Raw genomic sequence first — 20,109 nt, forward strand, 5'->3', positions numbered from 1 at the left:
GATCAGAACTAAGGACAGGATCTCATGAATCAATTGACCATGCCTTGAAAGAGTGTCAGTAGTCTTCTTCCTTTATCTTTACCTATTTTTTGCATGGACAATTAGTAATACAAAAGGGAGAACTAGTTAAGACACAGGTCAGTGTCCAGTGTCAAACAAAACTTGAGCAATTAGAGACATCTGCTAATTCATTGTAGGAAATGGGAACTGCACACAAATGGAAATGATTATTAATTATGAGGTAAAGCAGAATAGGGCAAACGTTCTTAATATCGTTCTGCACAATGGTCTCTATGTAATTTCATGAAATCCACAAACCATCTGCTCAGAAAACAAAAAGCACGCTCGCAATCTTTTCCATAAAATTCAGAGGTTTCATGGATACCAAGAAGGACTGCCATGGCATTAACAATTCAGAGAATCAAGGTAAAACCCATGATCTTTAGCCAATAAATAGTTATCTGGGACTAGACCCAAGTAGGTTGGTCCTATAAAAAATAGACTACTCAGTGGTAGCTATACCAATTTAAGAGTCAGGCAGAAGCTTGAAAACTCAGTTGCATAAAAGGATAGAGAAAATTCAGAGGAAAATGGAGATAGAAACCAGAATGGATTAACATAAATTTTAGTGCAGCTGGAAAAGTGGTGATAGATTGGAGGCATGATTTCTTTCCCCACATATCTCGGGGTAGAGTTGCTCCTAGGCCAGTTCATACCAGCTTGCAAGAGCACAATGTGTGCATATCTGCCAATTACTCGTTCAATGATGTTGTACAGATACTTGAAATAAGCCAGAGTGGAAATATTTATACCATGGGGGTGGGCACAAATTATAAATAAGTGCTTTGAAAAAAAACTAGAATCTTTTCAACAACACTGATTAGAGGTCTACTTCATGTTTACCCCTATGGGAAACAATATAAATGAAAGAGATCAATGAAACATTTTTCTTTACAGTCCAGGAGCTTAAAGTATAATGTAAGAAATGGCAACGTAGGCAAAAATAATAATAAAATAAAGTTTTGAGTGATCTTTTAATTGATAGCACAGGAATAGAATTGTACTTATTGTTTGGATTGCAATCCTGAATTGGAAGGATTTTCAAACGTGGTGGTAAGTCAAGAGCATTTTGGAACCATCTGTGGAAGAATGTAAGAAATATGATGCCACAATTTTATTCTTCACGGAAAAACACTCTCCTAAATTTTAAACCATAAGTCCTACATGAACATAGGCTTGGATATTATAAAAACACAAACCCTTCTCATTTTATTTATTCTTTTTTTCCTTTCTGCTTCACAGGGTGAATTTAAATTCCAATATTTGCATAATTGCTTAAGGAATATCTTTTGCTTGTACAATGTTATTATGTAAAGGAATTGATTTATAGAGTTGGTTTAAATATTTCTCGAATGTTACATGTGAGGGGCTTTTGCTCTAGTATTTCTGCATACCTATTAGCTCTTGGAACTTCAAGAATATGGAACACATAAGAAGATTAATGTTGCAGAACTTTTACTTTGAGATGTTTAAAGGATTACACCATTACACAGAACCTGCTGAAGGTTCTTCAGCTGAAACTGCTGAAGAAAAGAGTCTAGATATCTGACTGAGAACCATCTAGCTGGAAGTGAGCAACAGGTGGGAAAGGAAAGATGTTTTTGTATATATTTGGGAAGTTTTATATGATGCAAGCAAGAACTTGGATAATTTTATTTAGCTTGAGTGGGATTGTATTGTCTATAAAAATGTCTAGGATATTATATATACATATTATTAAGTATAATAAATTTAAAAGGATAAGTGAATGCTAAGCTTAATTTATAGAATAAGACTCATAAATTTACTCAATTAATATTCTGACAATCCTTTAATCTGATCAATTTTTGCAAAAATAATTAAGAGCTATATTATTCAGTGATCTGCAAAGAATCAGAAACAAAAATATATCTATATATATATATGAATTTTTATAGGAGTTGGGTCACACAACCACTGGGACTGGCAAATTTAAATTCCATAGGGCAGGCCAAACTTGGAAATTCCCATGAAGGAGGGAAGGCATAATTGAATTCTCCAGAGACATAGCTGACATAGAGGAGGGAATTCTTTGTTCTGGCTCATATATGTAGTTCCAGCTTTACGATCTACTAAGTGGATGAGGAGATTTCCATCATTGCTGAGGGCAATGCCCTTTGTTGATTGTAGATGGACTCAGGCTTAGATACAGTCAACTGACTATACATGCAAATCCATCTATGGAATATACGCACAGTAACAATCAGGCCTGTGCTTCCTTGACCAAACACTATAACCTAGCCATGTTGATACCTGAAATTAACCAACACACATTTCCTCAGTCTTGCGTTAAAATAATTTCTTATCTGCTTCATTAGCCAGTTTTCCAAATAGGCACCAGTTAACTTCAAATTCTTTCTAGTCTAAGATTCCATATTCCTTCCTCTTTTAAAAAAATCTACAGTAGAATTTTAACAATTCAAATATCCCCCCTCTAATATAGATAGGATCAGCCTCTTTTCTACAAGCTTAAAACACATAATATCTCCAGAAAGATTATTCTTGACCACCTAAGAAATACATTATTGAATTGATATTTTTTCAATGTATGTATATTCCTCTCTATTGATGCCTTTATTTGTGTACATGCAAAGCAAACATTTGCACACAGAATCAAAAGTAGCTTTGGAAATACTGGAGAAATGAGAAACAGCAAGAGATGAAAGTTGAGATTTTAAACCACAATGGGTCAAAGTGAAATTCCTAGAAATAAATGTTGAAACTACTGAAAAACATAAAAAAGGAATAATTCATTCAATGGAAACTCAATTGTATATCACACTAAAGAAAGCAAAGAAGGAAGGCAATGGAGTAATTCAACATAATCATCAAATTCTTGCACTTATCAATCCTGCCTGCTTCCTGGAAGACTGACTTCATAGAGGGTCTCAAGCTCTCTGAAGACTTCCTGGGTACTAGAGCAGGGATGAACCTAGATCTTTGCAAGCCTGATAGAGGGAGTTTAAATTAAGGTGTAAACAGCTATTCCCCTCTAGGCATATACTCAAAAGAGTATGTCCTGACGAAGGTCTGCTTGTGAATGTTCATAGCAGCTTTATTGATAACAGCTAAAAGTGAGAAGCAACTTAATGACCTTCAACAGGTGAATGGAGAAAAATGAATGAACTATTGATGCATGCAGTATGGGTGAATCTCAGAGGAAATTTGCTGAGTCAAAGAAGTCAGGAACAAAAGAACAGCTCTGCTAGGAGTTTGAATATTCTCTAGCCTTGATTATAATCTGTTTATACAGACAATTATAATGATTATGTGCTTTAATGGCATGGCAATGCCAAATTAAAATTTTGTGAAATGTTACTCTCAGTTTCTATAGTTGTCTTTTGGAAGACTTGTAACTAACAGTTCATAGAAACCATAGTTCATTAAACCACTTCGTATGTATGGGCATTTCATGTATTTTCTTTACACTGGGAATCTGCTTCATGGTTTAGAAAGAAAGTCTAACAGTCATATGGCACTTAAATTAGGAAAGTTGTGAAGAAAGGAGAAATTAGTGACATACCTGGAGGTGAGATGAAACGTACAATGTAATATCCTTATATCTAGCTTGGAAACTTCATGTGTGGAACTTCTGTTAACTAAAATAGGAAGTATAGGAGGAAATAAATTGTAATGACTAGAGGAGGAAAAACTTCAGGTACTAACACATCAAGCTAGAGATCATCTATGATTTACCTACAGAATTTAATATATGTTTCTAGTTCATAGGAGTTTGGTTAGGAATAAAGTTAATCACTTTAGAGTAAAGAAAATATAGTTGGTAACAAAGATCTTTAAAGGCCATGAGGTTTCCAAGAAAATAGAAACATTTTTCAAAATACAGGGAAATAAAAGTAGGGAAATGTTCAAGACTAATTTCCAGTAGTTTCTTAAATAACATGAGGAGTTAAATTACACAAATTTTATAAAATCAAGTACTTATGAAGCATTGACAAGTACAGCTTCTAAAGGAAGATGGAAATTCCTAAGGAGGTTTCAAACATGGCTTGTGCAATTGTTATAACATTTATGCTGACGCCAAATAAAAGTCTAAATGTAATGCCTAACAGCTACCTTATTTACTTAAAAATAAATGAATTTACTTTATTACATTAACTAGCAGCACAAGAACATGATTAAATTATGAACAATAAAAAATTACATAATTTGAGATATATAAATTGAAAAAAAAAGCAACATAAAATTGATTTTCTCCCAATTTTATCCCTCTATATGTTACCTTCTGAAGATAAGAGGTATATCATAGTGATTAATCGCACAGACTCAGGAACCATCTTGTCTCACATTGGAACCCAAGCTCCACCACTTCCTGGCTTTCTATGCATGAGAAATGTTTCCAAAATTCTAGTCTTTAAGTTATTCCTCTATAATCACATCAGTTTTTAGCTCCATAATAATATCATCTCCCTCTTTGTGTTGCGGTAAAATATTCCCTGCGAAGAACTTAGGACAAAGCCTCTCACATAACATATAATCACTACATATCAGATCTTACCTGAATGATTTCTATGAGACCGCTATGTCAGGAATTAGTATGAAAGCTTCAGTCCATAGATGGGATACAGGATAGTTATTTTTCTCTTGATTTTAACAACATTGGAAGATACCATAATCCTACTTCAGATTTAATGTGTATGCGTTAAGAATAAAATTATTATCTCTATTCATGTGAATGAGAATACACTTCTTTGAGTAAGCACATGTAATGTGTTAGAGTGATTTGGTATTTTCTAAAGTGAATATTTAGTTCCATGTTCATTCAGAAAGACATGCCCTCTGCCTAATGAAAAAGGGTCAAATATAACCTTCATAATTAACTACACTCAGTTATTCCTTAATTCCTCAATTAGTAGCCCAATTCTTCTCCTAAGTCTAGTCATTATGCTGGTAAAGAACATGGGAAAAATAAATATATCAGGACAAAATACACAAATACTCAATAAACATCTCCTGTGAGCAAAGCTCTTTACAAAGTAAAGAAGAACACAGAAGAAACTCTTTCTTCATGGGAAAATGACAAGTAGATCTCATAACCTAGTTGGACTCATATATACCCCAAAAGATGAATAAAATGTAAAAATGTAAATGATAAATGTCTACTTTTCTATGAAAATAAATGGAATCTAAATAAAATTTTTGTCTGGAGCATCAATATTTTACAAGAGAATTCCACTCTTGCAAATGATAATATCAAAATTCCATAATTCCTTTTTCCCTACTTTCCTCCTGAGAGGAGTCTTTCCACTTAATTGGGCCCATGCCTAGATCTCCATCCCTTCTTCTATTTACATTTAACTGCCCTCTCAGGGAATGCTTTGATCCTCTTTTCAATCTTCACTGAACCAAGTCCCCAAGAATCCCATGTACTATTTCCTTTGCATGTTGCCTGCTGCTGACCTGTGTTTATGCATTTCCAGCACTGATGACAGTGCTGAGAATATTCAGCCTTAAAGCCAAGGACATCATCTTCAATGCTTGTTTATCACAGATGTTCTTTATTCAACTCTTCGTGTCATGGAATATGCAGTGCTGTTGGTTATGATCTTTGACTATTTTGTGGCCATACCTGAATCTCTTCGAAATACTTCCATCTTACTTTCCCTTAAAATAGCACAAATCCATGCATGAGTTGTGAAAGAACACTAATATCAACCCTATACTGGTAATTATTATAAATGACTATTCTTCAGCTGCAGCCACATTCTTGGCCACTCATTCAGTACTCATTACCCTATATGTATAAAGAAGACAGAAAAAGAGTATTAAAAATAAAGTTTCCACAAAATAACAGATTCATTTGTTCACTAATTTATTTATTCATTCAGTGATTTTTTAATCAACATCTACTATATGAAAAATAAATAAATAAATCTTGCTCTTGAGGAACATTTACTCTCCTGAAGTATTCTGACCATGCCTTCCTACCAAAATAATCCACATGCACTATCAGTCCCTCAAATTTATCAAGACAAAACTAAATTGATTTTTTCCATCAACAAACAATCTGGTCCTTCTGTTGATGAGGGAAATTATATCTGATAATGAAAAATAAGGTGTTAAGACTGCGTCCTTCCTTTGAGGAAACTTGGTAAAGGACTCCTCTGATTTCCTGATAACAAGTCTTTCTGTATTTGATCAAAATTGAACTTTCTGGCCCACCTTTGGTTTTTTTTTAGTGAAGATTTTATTTTATTGTATTGTATTATATTTTATTTATTTCTCTCCCCTTCCCCTCCCCCCCCACCCTAGTTGTCTGTTCTCTGTGTCCATTTGCTGCGTGTTCTTTTTGTCCGCCTCTGTTGTCAGTGGCACAGGAATCTGTGTTTCTTTTTGTCAGCTCTCCATGTGTGTGGCACCATTTTTAGGCAGGCTGCACTTTCTTCCGCACTGGGAGGCTTTCCTTACGGGGCACTCTCCTTGTGCTTGGGGCTCCCCTATACGGGGGACACCCCCGCATAGCAGGGCACTCCTTGCGCACATCAGCACTGCAAGTGGGCCAGCTCCACACGGGTCAAGGAGGCCCTGGGTTTGAACCACGGACCTCCCATGTGGTAGATGGATGCCCTGTCCACTGGTCCAAGTCCATTTCCCTGGCCCACCTTTGTGATGCCAGTCTTTCAATCAACCAAGCCTTGTTTATCAATGATGTCACCTTCGACCTGTCTAGCCTCATCATTTGAAAGGATAACATGTAATATAGATGTAACTTTGGGATAATATATAATATAGATGTAACGTTTGATGCCACATTTATATAGTTTCTCATTTGATGCTGCACTGTGCTGTGTGTTCAGAATCTTTCTCCACTCAGGTACATTCTATCAGGTGAGTTTAACTTCAATTTCTCCTCATTTTAACCTTTCTTTAAAAAAATATGAATCCAATCTTAATATGGAATCACACCATTTCTTACAAAACCCTCAATAGCTTCTGCGGCTTTCCACGTTATAAGCATACTCTACCAGTCAAGACAGTGAATTCTTATTCCTGTGTCCTTTTTTTTTTTAATTGGTGAGATGAACTATTTCATCGCTCTATTTTGCTTTTAAGTAATTGATGTCCATAGACTAGTATCCTTTCTTAGAGCCATACTATTATTAGAAAAACAAAGAGTAGAACCCTAGTTTTCTGGTGTTTAAGGCAGGGCATGATGGCAATATTTCATCTATTTTCAGCCACACCTAGTGAGTCTCTTTATATCCTGTTGTCCTGTTATCTCAGTATTATAAAATTTATGGTTATATTTACAGTACAAATTTTACCACACAAGTTCCACTGAGCAAACTTGCTAGGTTAATCTGCAATCTCCATTACTTCTTTAAAATATAATGACTGATGATCTTGGCTAGTTTAACTCTCATCGCTCACCCTACAATTAGCAGATCCTCGCTGCTTCCAATAGATGGACTAAAGGTCATTTAACAGTCATTTGTTTTTCCTCAGTCATGATGATTGTTATAAAGGAAATTGTATATGATGCATTAAATATGTGGTTTATGCAAAGAAGGTGATATAGAATTCCCGTTTTAGTACTACATCAAAAGATGGTGAATAGATTTCATCTATAGGTTGAAATAAATTTTATTTGTATGATGTTTAGATTAGTATTATTACCTACATTTAACCAACTTTATTTGCTAACTAACCATCAGTACAAACAGAGTTGAATAAAGTGACTTTCCTTTTCTTATTTATGTGTTTTAATTTTCCAGACTGTAAGATAGATCTTCAAATTGGGGAACAAATTATATCAGCAAATATTTATTGACCACCAATTTTGTTGTAAGCACTGTGTTCGTCAGGCATATATCAGGTGAATTTAAAAAAATGTTTGTTGTAGCATGGACATCTGAAGCTAAATAATGTACATGACAATAATTGGAAAACACTAATCACTATACAAAAGTTAATGTGCTACTTAAGAAGAGCCAAGCTATTTTTTGTAGAAGTTTTTCCCGCTTGGGTTCCTATATGGCCAAATCTTTTGTCTTCTGTTGAAAGGGTAATGCTATGGAGGCTCTTGATTTGTAATTCTATTCTACTGCCTACTTCTGAGTTGTAGATTGCCTTATTTTAGCAGACTTTTAATGCACATGTACGATGTACCAAAAGCTGCACTATCAACTGAAGATATCAAAGCATCTGCTATTCCACTATGTTGTACCCAAAATCTATGAATAAAATATTTACAAAAGACCCATGACAGAATAAAATACAAGAAGAAATACTGAATCCTCATCATAAACTCTGGATCCATCTTCAAAGTAATGATTAATTCTATTTTAATCAAAACATTTAAACATAGTGTTCCTGTATCAAGATACATGTTTATTTGTTTGATTCTATTCCACTTGGCTAAGCACCCAAATTTGCAGATGCCAGCTAACTAACTCAGGGGGTAGAGAAGTGTAGCACAACAGAATGGCCAGAAATTCCCCAAGGGTACTAATTCCAACTAGATAAATTATTACACCATCATGTTTCATTATAAAAATTCTCTATTCATAGAAGAAAGGTTACCTTCACATACTCATCTCTAAATAAGAATAACAAAAGTCTCCCTGACTAAAGACTAAATCAAGCAGCTATACTCAGAAAAAAACACATTTAATTGTGTATTGAATGAGTTATTTCTGAGGGCTTTAAGCTGCATCATAAGTAATTTAGCTTAGGTAAATCCAAAGAGGAATTTCTGGAAATTGAAGTTGAAGACACTAATTTGCTTGGTCTTCTGGAATTTCTCCTTCAACATCTCCTTTTGTATCTCCTCTAATTCTCTTATCTTGGAAGGTAAGAGACTCTCTCCTTACCCCCTGCCTCTGGCCTCCAAGTCCACCAAGCTCCTGCCTAGAGTTACTCAACAAAATTTTCTTCTCATTTATGGGACTGATGCCCATTCAGGAACCTAAAGTTTCATACATCTCTTTTGTTTTCATTTTTTTAGCTTCTCATCGTAAAAGCTGTGCTTCTAATTTGAATATATTATTTTACCATTCCTGACACCTGTTATTATCAAACTCCAAAATGCAGCCATGGACGTATTCTTGCTATTGTTTAACTTATGTTTCCAATTGTTTTATGCTTAATTTAGCAAATTGATTCCCTTTGGTCTTTAAAGTCTGGAGCTAGTTATCTCAGTGTCTCAGATCACTGGACTCATCCTTTATGGTTATTGCTTCACCTCCATGCAGCTGAATAGTTTTATATCATTCTACAGACACTTTTCCTATTTTCATAAAAATATCATGAAAGTCCATCACAATCCTCCAGAATTTGATAAATATATTAGCTTTATGAAATTGCATGGCAGTTTCAATCATGGGAACTGCACTTTGTCAGCGAAGGGAGATTCTGTTCGTTTATTTGTTTTGACAAAAGCATCATCTGATGGGAACTGTTTTCCTCTGCAGCAGGATCTAATTCCAGATTTTCTTTACATAAAGATTCTTTAATAACCTGAAAAATCAAACTTCATATTATTCTTCCCAAAAGAATAAGAAATATCTTGATTACTCATACTTCTTGGACTCTGGATGAAGATAAAGTCCTGAAAACTCTCAGGCACATATTCCAACTCATTTCCAATTTCACACATTTGCATTTTACCTGTAGATACTAGGATTTAACTAGAGTAAAACCAACTGGCGGGTGGAGAAAGAATATCAGTCCCCTTGCCTGATTCCAAACCCAGACTAGTCCATCAGTATGTTACCCTGACATGTGCTACCACTCTAGAGAGCACAGTAAAAGTAAGAACTGAACTATGGTATAACCTAGTGATGTCGAAATAGGTTTTTGTAACATAGAACTCTCTCAATTTTGGGGAGTTGCTTGAGAGTGTCTTACAATTCGATGAAGACACACAAACCACTTTGGAAATTACAAAGAAACTCATCAGTTAAAAACACAGACAGTATAGATCTCAGAGTAACCGTAGGAAAAATCAATCTGCTTTAAGAATTTTTAGTACATTTAACAACTGAGATAAATTTCTAAATTTAAGGAAATCAAGGCAAAGTCTCATATATAATATATTAATCTGTATACAAACATTTTTTACTTTAATATTAAGGGTATTTTCAGGGTAAAAAGCACAAAACAGGCACTCAATATTTGATCATTGAAAGAATTAATTAGCAAATAATTGAAGGAATGATGGGTTTATATATGCATCTACAAGCACACAAGCAAAGATGGCCTTTGTTATCACTACTAATAAATTCAGACAAATATAATATTCAAAGAAAATTAAATTTTAATTGCTTAAATAAATATTGCTAAATGAGCCTTTTAAACCAAATCACTCTCCAACATGTATGTCTGTGAATTCCCCATAACCCAATGTTAAATTGATTAAACTAATCAATTTAATTATCACTCTTTTGACTAATGAATGAGATAGACTATTCTTGCCTGAATTGCTAGTCTTTCATTTATTGGGAATTCCATTTTAATGTTTTTTGCCTGTTTTTTTTTTTTATTAGAGAAGTTGTGGGTTTACAGAAAAATCATGCGTAAAATACAAGATTCCCATACACCACCCTATTAGTAACATCTAGCATTAGTGTGGTTTTTCTGTTACAACTGATGAAAACACTTTTTTATACTTGTACTATTAACTATAATACATGGTTGAAACTAGAGTTGACAGTTTGTGTTGTATAGTTCCACGGATTTTTAAAAAATTTTATACTCTTGACTATTGTTCTAATTGTCTTTTTTTACTATCCTCATTCTATTTAAATGCATGATCCATCTGAATTTTGTACATGCCTCAAATATCTCCTAGTTTGTAATTAGCCTTTTAGTTCTCTGTAAGTTGTTTTTGCCATAAAACAAGACTTTGTGTTTTACCAAATCAAATATATCAGTCTATCCCACTTTTCTACTGTGGGTTTCAAAATTTGAAAATTCTTTCTACTTCAAGAATATATAATTATTTACCTTCATTTTGTTCTAAAATGTATCTAATTTATTCATATTTATATTTAACCAACAAAGAATTAATTTCACTATATACTATAGCAATAAGTTTTATGGCTTTATTTTTTTCCAAATGGATAAGTCAGTTGCCCACCTACCCATATTTATTCAATAACTGACTGTATTTCAATAACCTCTTGAAACCTGTTTCAAGAGTTTCAAGAGGTTGCCTTTATCCTTAACTGAACATTTACCTCGGTTCCTTTCTGTCCTTTTGCTTTTGTCGTAGGGTTGCATTTGTTTCCAAAGGGTGTTATATTATTTTAATTATTTCAGCATTTAGTATAACAGATACTGTGCTGTAGATTCTTTTATTAATGTCAGTAAATCATTTACCTTTGTAAATGTCACGGTTTAACTTTTCGCAAGGTGAATTTCTCCTAGGGCATTTTTTGTTTCAGTACGTAGTTCTCAATCAAACTATATCACCACATTTCATATGTTATTTAAAATAAGATTATTTGGAAGGCCTATTTTCTGAGACTTTAAATATGTTTTACATTTCCCAATAAAATGAAATTGGGTGGATATTAGATTTTGCCAAAATTCTATTTCAGTTAATTTATTGCTATCTGATACTTTGTATTTCATGAGAGTAATAGAAAGCCAACTTTATTTTTAACAATCCTTTATCAGTTTTACATATATGTTCTTTACTTGTATATGATTTGAAAGTGTTTTCTCCCATTTTCTGGCTTGTCTTTTCATTCCCTTAAGGATCTCCTTTCAGTTACATAGGCTTTTGTTATTTACTTTGAAGAGGTCTGAATTCTTTCCCTTTTCCTCCCTCTTCCTCTTCTCGCCCCCCCTTTCCCCCCCCCCCCCCCTTTTCCTATCTCTCTTTAAATAAATCATGATATTGGTGTGGTATCTAAGAACTCTGCCTAAGCCAAGGTCACAAAAATTTTCCCTATATGCTTTTCTAAAATACCATGATTTTAGCTCTTGCATTTAGGTCTGTGAGCTATTTTGAGTTAATTTTTTGTGAAGTGTTTGAGGTAAGGGTCTAACTTTATTTTTTTTCATAGTAATATATAATTGTCTTGTGCAATTTATTGAAAGGAAATACTATTCTTTCCAATATGAATTATTTGACAAGTTTGTTGAAAACCAGTTGATCATAACTGTTAGGGTTTCTAGCCTCTCCTTTGTTCTGTTAATGAATATAAGATTATAGTTGTGCCAATATTACATTGACTTGATTAAAAAGTTCAATACTAATATTAAAATCTGATAGCATAAGTCCTCCAACTTTGTTTCTCTTTTTCCAAATTATTGTTTTCTTTGAAGTCTATTGCATGTCAATGTACATTTTAAATAATCTTGTCAATTTCTATCAAAACACAAAAGGAATCTGGCTCACAAGCTTTGAATTTATAGATCCATAAGGGAAAAATTGTCATCTTGACAATATTGATTTTTCTATTCCATAAACATGTGATAACTCAGAATTTATATGTATCTTCTTTAATGTCTCAGGATTATATTGAAGTTTTCTGTGTACATCTAAGTCTCTTTCCAAATACACTTTTTAAAAGTACAGTGGTCATATTGGATTAGGATTCATCCTAATCAAATTTGGCCTCATCTTAAAAAAATCACATCTTCAAAGACCCTATTTCCAAATTAGGTCACACTCCAGAAGTAAACATAGGACTTGAAAATATATTCTGAGAAGCATTGAGGTGAGGCAGGCTGAAGTCTGGCTGGCAAGCATAGCCGCGCCCAGTGGGGGATATGCGCAGCCCACCACTCTGGCGTAGGGCGGCTGGAACGGGTGAACTGCCCTCAGCCATGGAATGGGCGCACAGCCCTCGGCCCCGCCCAGGCAACCGACAGCCGGCTTGCTGATAGCCAGCAGAAGCTGCCTACGCTCACATGCCCCCTCCCGCACTGTCAAGCCGCAGCACAAGCCGCACCATAAAAGGCAAGGAACTAGTCCCTACCAATCACTCCCAGCCCCGTTCCCCTTTCCTGCAGGTGCCGCCCCTTCACCAACCTAGAATCTGCCTCTTCCCCCCACCAACTGCTCGCCACCGCCAATCCAATCCCCCTTTGGCCACAGCCAATCAGTCCCCTGCTCACTCCCCCATAACCCTATATAAACACATGTACTTCCCTTAATAAATTAGACCTGAGTGCTCACCTCGTCTCCGTGGTGGTTTCTCCGCCGCGCCCTCCACGCCTGCGAGCCCCTCCACGCCTGCGAGCCCCCGCAGGAGCCTAGGCCTCAACTGCCCCGTCGTCCACCGGACAGGACATACCGACCGCAACAGGGACCCCGCTCGTCCCATAACAGAGACCCCGTTTCGTCCCTCAAGCATGGTAGGTTGAATTATGTGGCATAGGGAGAGAGGAAAATATGATCTTAATCCATGTCTGTGGTTATGAATCCGCTGTAAATAGGATCTTTCAAAAATGTTATTTTTAGTTGGGATGTGACCCAAATGACTGAGGTTGGACCTTAGCCTTATTATGGGGTGCTTTATGAAGAGAAAGCCATGGGGAGAGACAGAAGCCGGAAGTCAGTAAAACCCAGAAGAGAGATAAGACACCAACATGTGCCTTGCAATGTGACGAAAAAGCTAAGGACCCAGGATCATTTGCAAGCAACCCCAGAACTCCACAGTCTTAAGGAAGAAAGTTTTACCTTGCTGTTGCCTTGATTTTGGAATTCTCCTAGCCTCAAAACTGTGAGTTAATAAATTCCCATTGTTTTTACCAATCCATTGTAAGGTTAGTGTTTGAGGATGGGAAAGTAAGACAATGGGACTTATTTCAATGCCTAACACAATCATTACAACGGCTTCATATTTGTTCAGTCTCTGAGTTTTCCACATGGTGTTCTCTTTTACTTTTAATGTATTATTTCAAGATCTCATGCTTAGATTTGTTGTTGCTGTCCTTTCACACTCCTTACTACAAGGTATGGGCTCTTCAGATGTTTTTCTTCATTAAATTGTGTGTGTTGCTCATAGCTCCTGTCTCAAAAACAGTGATTATGTGAAATGGATAGTATTTGATCCAATTTCATGTTTTTCTTATCCTATAGTTCTACTAAGGTAACACCCATGTCTAATGACATTGACTGTTTCTATGCCACTTTGAAGGCATAGACTAAATTAAAACCGAATTTTCAAAAACATCCTGTTGCAAGATCTTTTGTTTCTTTTATTGGTGACAAATATTTACTTGGTGAATATTCACTGCAAACTTCAATGAGTCTCTACGAATGTCACTCATTGGACCTTCTTCTGTAGCTGTTTTTCATGACATGAGATGCTTGGGACAAAGAAAATGTCCTCGGTCACTTTACAGATTAGCACCCTGTTGGAAGAGAGATGACTGTTGCCTACTTTTCATGTTGACTGAGACCCTGGATCCTGAGAACAGACTGTGGGAATGGGATTAAGTGCTTACCTATCTTTTGGCTCAATACATCTCCATTTCCCTTATTTAGGAATAATTAATTATCCTCACAAAATTCTGGATTTGAAACTGATAAATCAGTTTTAGCATTAGTGTTTCTTGGGTCTTTTTCTTTTTTCCTGTGTGTTGATGGTTTAATAGAAATTTGGGAGGCACTGTTACAGCTAGTGCTAGCTAAAATTACTTTAAAATGGTAGCCTTTGTTAACCCTAACAAAGGAAACTGATCACAATGTAGTGTACGATTTAGAAAATGTCACAATAAAGAGAGAAATTGGTGATCTACAGGTGGAAGGTGAGAATTCATCCAAATTTCTGGTTTAGGCAGCCTGATGTACAGATCTACCACTAATTAAAATGGAGAAAACTGAAGCAGATAATTAGTGGCAGATGCAGGGAGAACTGAATCCAGGTTCAGGAATGTAGAGCATCTGCTGACTTTGAAATATTCTAATGGATATATCTAAGACCTATATATATGACATTGATCTGTGATAAAGACAAATACATTTTTTTGCAAGAGAAAATAATTTTATATTTAGTGAGATAATTCTAGTGTCTACAAATGTTGACAGTAAATCCACTATTTTTCTTTAAAGAAAACTAATCAGGACATATAAAACAAAAATAATATAATAATTACTCATCACCATTTGCAACCACAAATTTTATTTCTGCTGGGTTTTCTCTTCAGTTTGTAAATGTTCCTAGATAATAAGACTTCCCTATAAACATAAACAATATTACAACAATACATGCCACTATTTATGGAGCAGTTTGGCTTTTGGAAGAAAGGAGCTGTTAACTACTGCCAATTCCTGTCCTTTACCTGTGACCTTAGGTTTCCATGTGATTTTCCTATCTACATTTTTCCTTTTATTTTCCTTTTTTTATTTTTTTTTAAGATACATAAATCACATAAAATGTTACATTAAAAATATAAGAGGCTCCCATATATCCCACTGCCCACACCCCCCTCCTCCCACATTAACAACTTCTTTCATTAGTATGGGACATTCAATGCATTGGATGAGTATATTTTGGAGCACTGCTACACAATATGGATTATAGTTTACATTGTAGGTTACACTCTCTCCCAGCCCATTCAGTGGCTTATGGCAGGGTATATAATGTTCTACATCTGTCCCTGAAATATCATTAAGGACAACTCCAAGTCCTCAAAATGCCCCAATATCACACCACTTTTCCCTCTCCCTACCTTCAGCAACTCCTGAGACCACTGTCTTCACATCAATGATATAATTTCTTCCAATGCTAGAGTCACAATAACTCTATGGTAGCGTACCAGTAAGTCTACCCTAATCTGTATTTTATTCCTTCATCCTGAGGACCTTGGGATGGCAATGCCCACTCCACCTCTAGATTGAGAGGGGACTTAGAACCTACATGGCTGATGGGTGGGATTCTCCTGCTTGCAGTTGTAGACCCTCTCAGTTCCTTTGTGTGGTGGCTGACCTCCTTATTGGCTAACCTGGGTAAGTCTGACGAACTGGAGAGTAGGTGTTACAACTCTGCTGAGATTCACAGCCCAGCTGGCACATGAGCTGACTAGAGATTTGTCTCCTGAGCATACACCAATGCCAGTGCCAACCACAGGTTCAGCAAAAGTGACAGAAGAGGCGTGTGTAGAGAAGTCACATCTGAGTTCAACTCCATCACACTCAGGCACACAAATTCTAGAGTAAGGCCCACTGGCAAGGCACTGAACTCCAGAGCCATCTGTCATGTCTGTAGGACTTGAGTGTCTCTGTAATCTTCAGGGGCACCATTACCTGGTGTTGTATCTACTTTGGCTGTCTCTGAGATCTTGCTGAGATGTGAGTAAGCATGTCCCCTCTGCTGACCTCCTGGCTCATTTTGAAGTCTCTTAGCCGTATAAACTCATTTGTCTTTACCATTTCACCTTTTTATTCAAAGTCTTTTCTAGTTGCATCACTAGCTGGTGCTTGGTAATGACAAATACTTTAAAGTAAGTAAAATCTGTTGCCCGTGGAATGCCTATAGAATTGAAAGTTTGTAGAAGTAGATATAATGTTTGCAGAAGTAATCATAACTAATTTTCATCCAGATTTATATATAAGATATGTAGTCAAGTTAGATAATGAAAATTGTATAAAAATGTGTATACATATATTGCATGTCTTCTAAAGGGACATTGGAAAGCTTTATTGTTAGAATGTTATTTCCAGAATGGATTACTTTGAATTATACATTCAATGGTGTGCATAAGAATTTACTCTTCGTTCAATTTATTTACATATCATATAATACCTATGCAATCATAATATAAATTTGTGTCAGCAATGAACAGAAACTTGAAATGATTGAGAAATTTTTAAACATGGCTCATCCACATTTGTCTTATCTATTAATATATGATTTTATTATTTGATGTTAAATTATCTTCTAAGTATTCTGACTGCTATTATTATCATTAAACAGTGTTGTCTAGTCATGAATAGGATAGCCTAGAGCCTGAAATTGATTTCTAGCTTCAACTCTTCCAATTTTTATGACCCTGAGCAATTTATCTTCACTTTTTATATTTGTATAAATAATACCTCTTTTTTAGGTTTGACATGAGGCTCAGATAAGGTAATCTATGTGATATACTTAGGACATTGCATAGAAAATCATCTTATTCACACACTATTATATATATCGTAGTGATTATTCCAAGATTGGAAGCCAGATTAAGAGCCAGGATATTCATTTTATGAAGGAATGTTATTAGTCATTTTATTGTTACCACAACAGAAGCAGGTTCCACAATGGTAAAGTAGGCAGTATTTTAGGGTTACAAATTTAGAAGAACATCAAGCTTCAGACTCATGGGAACTGAAGAATCTTCCATCTAGTAACACATATGATGAACTGGCCTTATCTAGACTGGGTTTTTAGGTATATATAATCCCTGAAAAGAGCTGTTTCTCTCCTTACTAAATAGAGTAAATTAAAATTTCACTTAGTGTTAATAATTCTAACTTATTTCAATAATTCTTAAATTCCAAGGCAAAATTAATTATTTTTTTTTCTTTGACCAAGTCCTAATCATGGACAAAAAGAATACTTAGGGAAGGACAAGTAAAATATACACCAATTGGCAAATACATAATGAATATCTACTTAAGCAAACAAATCTACTAAGCAAAATCTAGCTGAAAATAACACAAATTCCATGAGACAATATTAACAAGTATAAGATAATACTCCAGTTTAAGAATAAAATATTTCATTAAAAAGGTGATAGAGTACAAGGTAGTAAATGATAGACACAAAATAAATTTGGTGTAATGAATTGAAATTAAATTTAACCAAATTTAACATTTCATTTCAGGGATGAACCTCCTAGATATATATTGAGTGAGAAAAGCCATATACACATCAAAAAATGCATATAGTATTATTTTACTTCCATCAAGATAAAGAACTGGAAAAACAAAACACAATAATAGAAGTCAGAATAGTGGTTACTTTTGGAGAGGACATTTAAAAAGATGGTGAATTAAGAAGGCTTTTGGTTGCTAGTATTTTCTATTGATTAACCTTGGATTTGGTTACAGATGTAAAATTTTACTGAGCTGTAATCTTAAATTTTGTACACTTTATTAAATGTGTATTACACTTTAACTAAAATAACTTAGGAATTCTACTTTTAGCAAGTCAAGATCTTACAAGAGAATTATGCTTCTGAAAACTGTAACGTCAATCTACAATAACTCCACTTTCCCTATTTTCTTGCTGACGAGAGTTGCTGGACTTGAATGGGCCCATGCCTGGATCTCCATTCCCTTCTGCTGCCTCTATTTAACTGCCCTCTCTGGAAATACCTTGATCCTCTTTGTTGTCTTCATTGAACCAAGCCTCCATAAGCCCATGTACTATTTCCTCTCCATGTTGTCCACCACTGACTTTGGTTTATGCATCTCTACGATGGTGACAGTGCTGAGAATATTCTGGCTCAATGCCCAGGAGATCAGCTTCAATGCCTGCTTATCACAGATGTTTTTCATTCACCTCTTCACAGCCATGGAATCATCAGTGCTCTTGGCCATGGCCTTTGATCGTTTTGTGGCCATTTCTAACCCTTTGAGATATGCTACCATTCTAACTCATGCCAGGATTGCACAGATTGGTATGGCAGTCGTTAGCAGGGGAACTTTGATTCTGTCACCCCTAGTCCTTCTTCTTAAGCGTCTGTCCTTCTGCAGACGTCTCAGGCTCCGTCACTCTTACTGCTTCCACCCTGACGTGATGAAGCTCTCATGTTCAGACACAAAGATCAATAGTGTGTTTGGTCTAACTGCAATTATTGCTATTGCCAGGGTAGATTCAATCTTAATCCTACTCTCCTATATTCTGATAATTCGCTCAGTTCTCAGCATTGCATCCTCAGAGGGGAGTAAAAAGGCCTTCAGCACCTGCATTTCTCATGTCACTGCTGTGGCTATGTTCTACATCCCTTTGATCAGCTTGTCTTTTGTTTACAGATTTGGAAAACATGTTCCTCCCTATGTGCTCACCCTTTTTGCTAATATCTACTTGCTGATCCCACCTGTGATGAACCCTATCATGTACAGTGTGAAAACAAAGCAGATTCAAAAAGCGTTGATTAAAATTTTATGTCCCAAGGACCCTCATGTTCAACAATTACTGCTTCCATAGAACTTTTTCAAAGGCAGTGAAAATTTAGCATAAATTGGATTTATGAACCCATAATTTTAGTGTTTAGTGGAACTAGATTTCATCCAATTCAAACATCTCCACAATGCAGTTCTCCTTTCTAAGACAATCATTTACTTTTTACCACTAAAATACCACTCCAGATTCTCATTTCTTAGCTACCCTTGGCTAATTGCTGACTGACCTCCTGTCTCTTTATTGTTTCTGCTCAAAACACCCATTTTGAATTTATTTTCCAAATGCCCAGTTTAGTAAAGCTTTAAAATAAATGAAAAAAAGTCCCTTCAATGTTTATTTTTCATACACCAACTAACTGAAGCAACAACTCCTGTCCAAGGTATTAGGTAAAATCCTCCACGATTTGGATTCAACTTTCCTTCAAAGTTTTATCCCTCTTTTTTCTCTCTTCACACACTCTGCAATCTGAGAAAACATGTGGCTAACTTCTCCTTCAACATATGCAATTTTCCTTATGTTGGGCATTATGGTCACCCACTTCTCCACCCTGAAATTCTACCTATGTGTCAAGACTCATCTTTAAATATAATCTTCATTTAATTTTTCATGATTGCGCCAATGGAATTTGATCTCTTCTCATAATTTGTCTTTCATAATGCTTTGTGTGTATCTCTTTACATAATATATATATAATATATATAAATGACTATTGCTTCCATAATACTGTACATTCCTAAGACAAAATAACTTAATTTTCTTTGATGCCTCTGAAATACCTCAAAGAATATCTTTCATATAAAAGGCAATCTTATATACTTGGTGAATTGAACTGAACATAACAGACTGTCAAATCTTCCATCTGAACAATTTCATGGATAACTGTCAATTCTACTATTTGTCACATCTAATATAAGAAATTACCTTTATACTTTTCCCT

The 20,109-nt window shown here is 35.3% G+C and overlaps 1 protein-coding gene across 1 annotated transcript; it reads left to right on the forward strand.

Moving 5' to 3' along the window:
* Positions 1 to 377: 377 nt before the first annotated feature.
* On the forward strand, positions 378 to 19,196 carry LOC101442064 (olfactory receptor 51F2-like). The gene is made up of 3 exons (XM_004447180.5): positions 378 to 426; positions 15,594 to 15,633; positions 18,281 to 19,196. Exons 1-3 carry the CDS (start codon positions 378 to 380, stop codon positions 19,194 to 19,196), a joined length of 1,005 nt encoding a protein of 334 aa, XP_004447237.5.
* The last annotated feature ends 913 nt before the right edge of the window (positions 19,197 to 20,109 follow it).

Source organism: Dasypus novemcinctus, chromosome 10, assembly GCF_030445035.2.
Source record: "Dasypus novemcinctus isolate mDasNov1 chromosome 10, mDasNov1.1.hap2, whole genome shotgun sequence".
NCBI lineage: Eukaryota > Metazoa > Chordata > Mammalia > Cingulata > Dasypodidae > Dasypus > Dasypus novemcinctus.

What these genes read in the sequence shown, in the direction of transcription:
- LOC101442064 (XM_004447180.5), top strand. Translation starts at nt 378, where the DNA reads ATGGATACCAAGAAGGACTGCCATGGCATTAACAATTCAGAGAATCAA. An exon ending in TAACAATTCAGAGAATCAAG is followed by an intron (nt 427 to 15,593) that starts GTAAAACCCATG and finishes TTTACATTGTAG; the next exon opens with GTTACACTCTCTCCCAGCCC. An exon ending in ATTCAGTGGCTTATGGCAGG is followed by an intron (nt 15,634 to 18,280) that starts GTATATAATGTT and finishes CTTGCTGACGAG; the next exon opens with AGTTGCTGGACTTGAATGGG.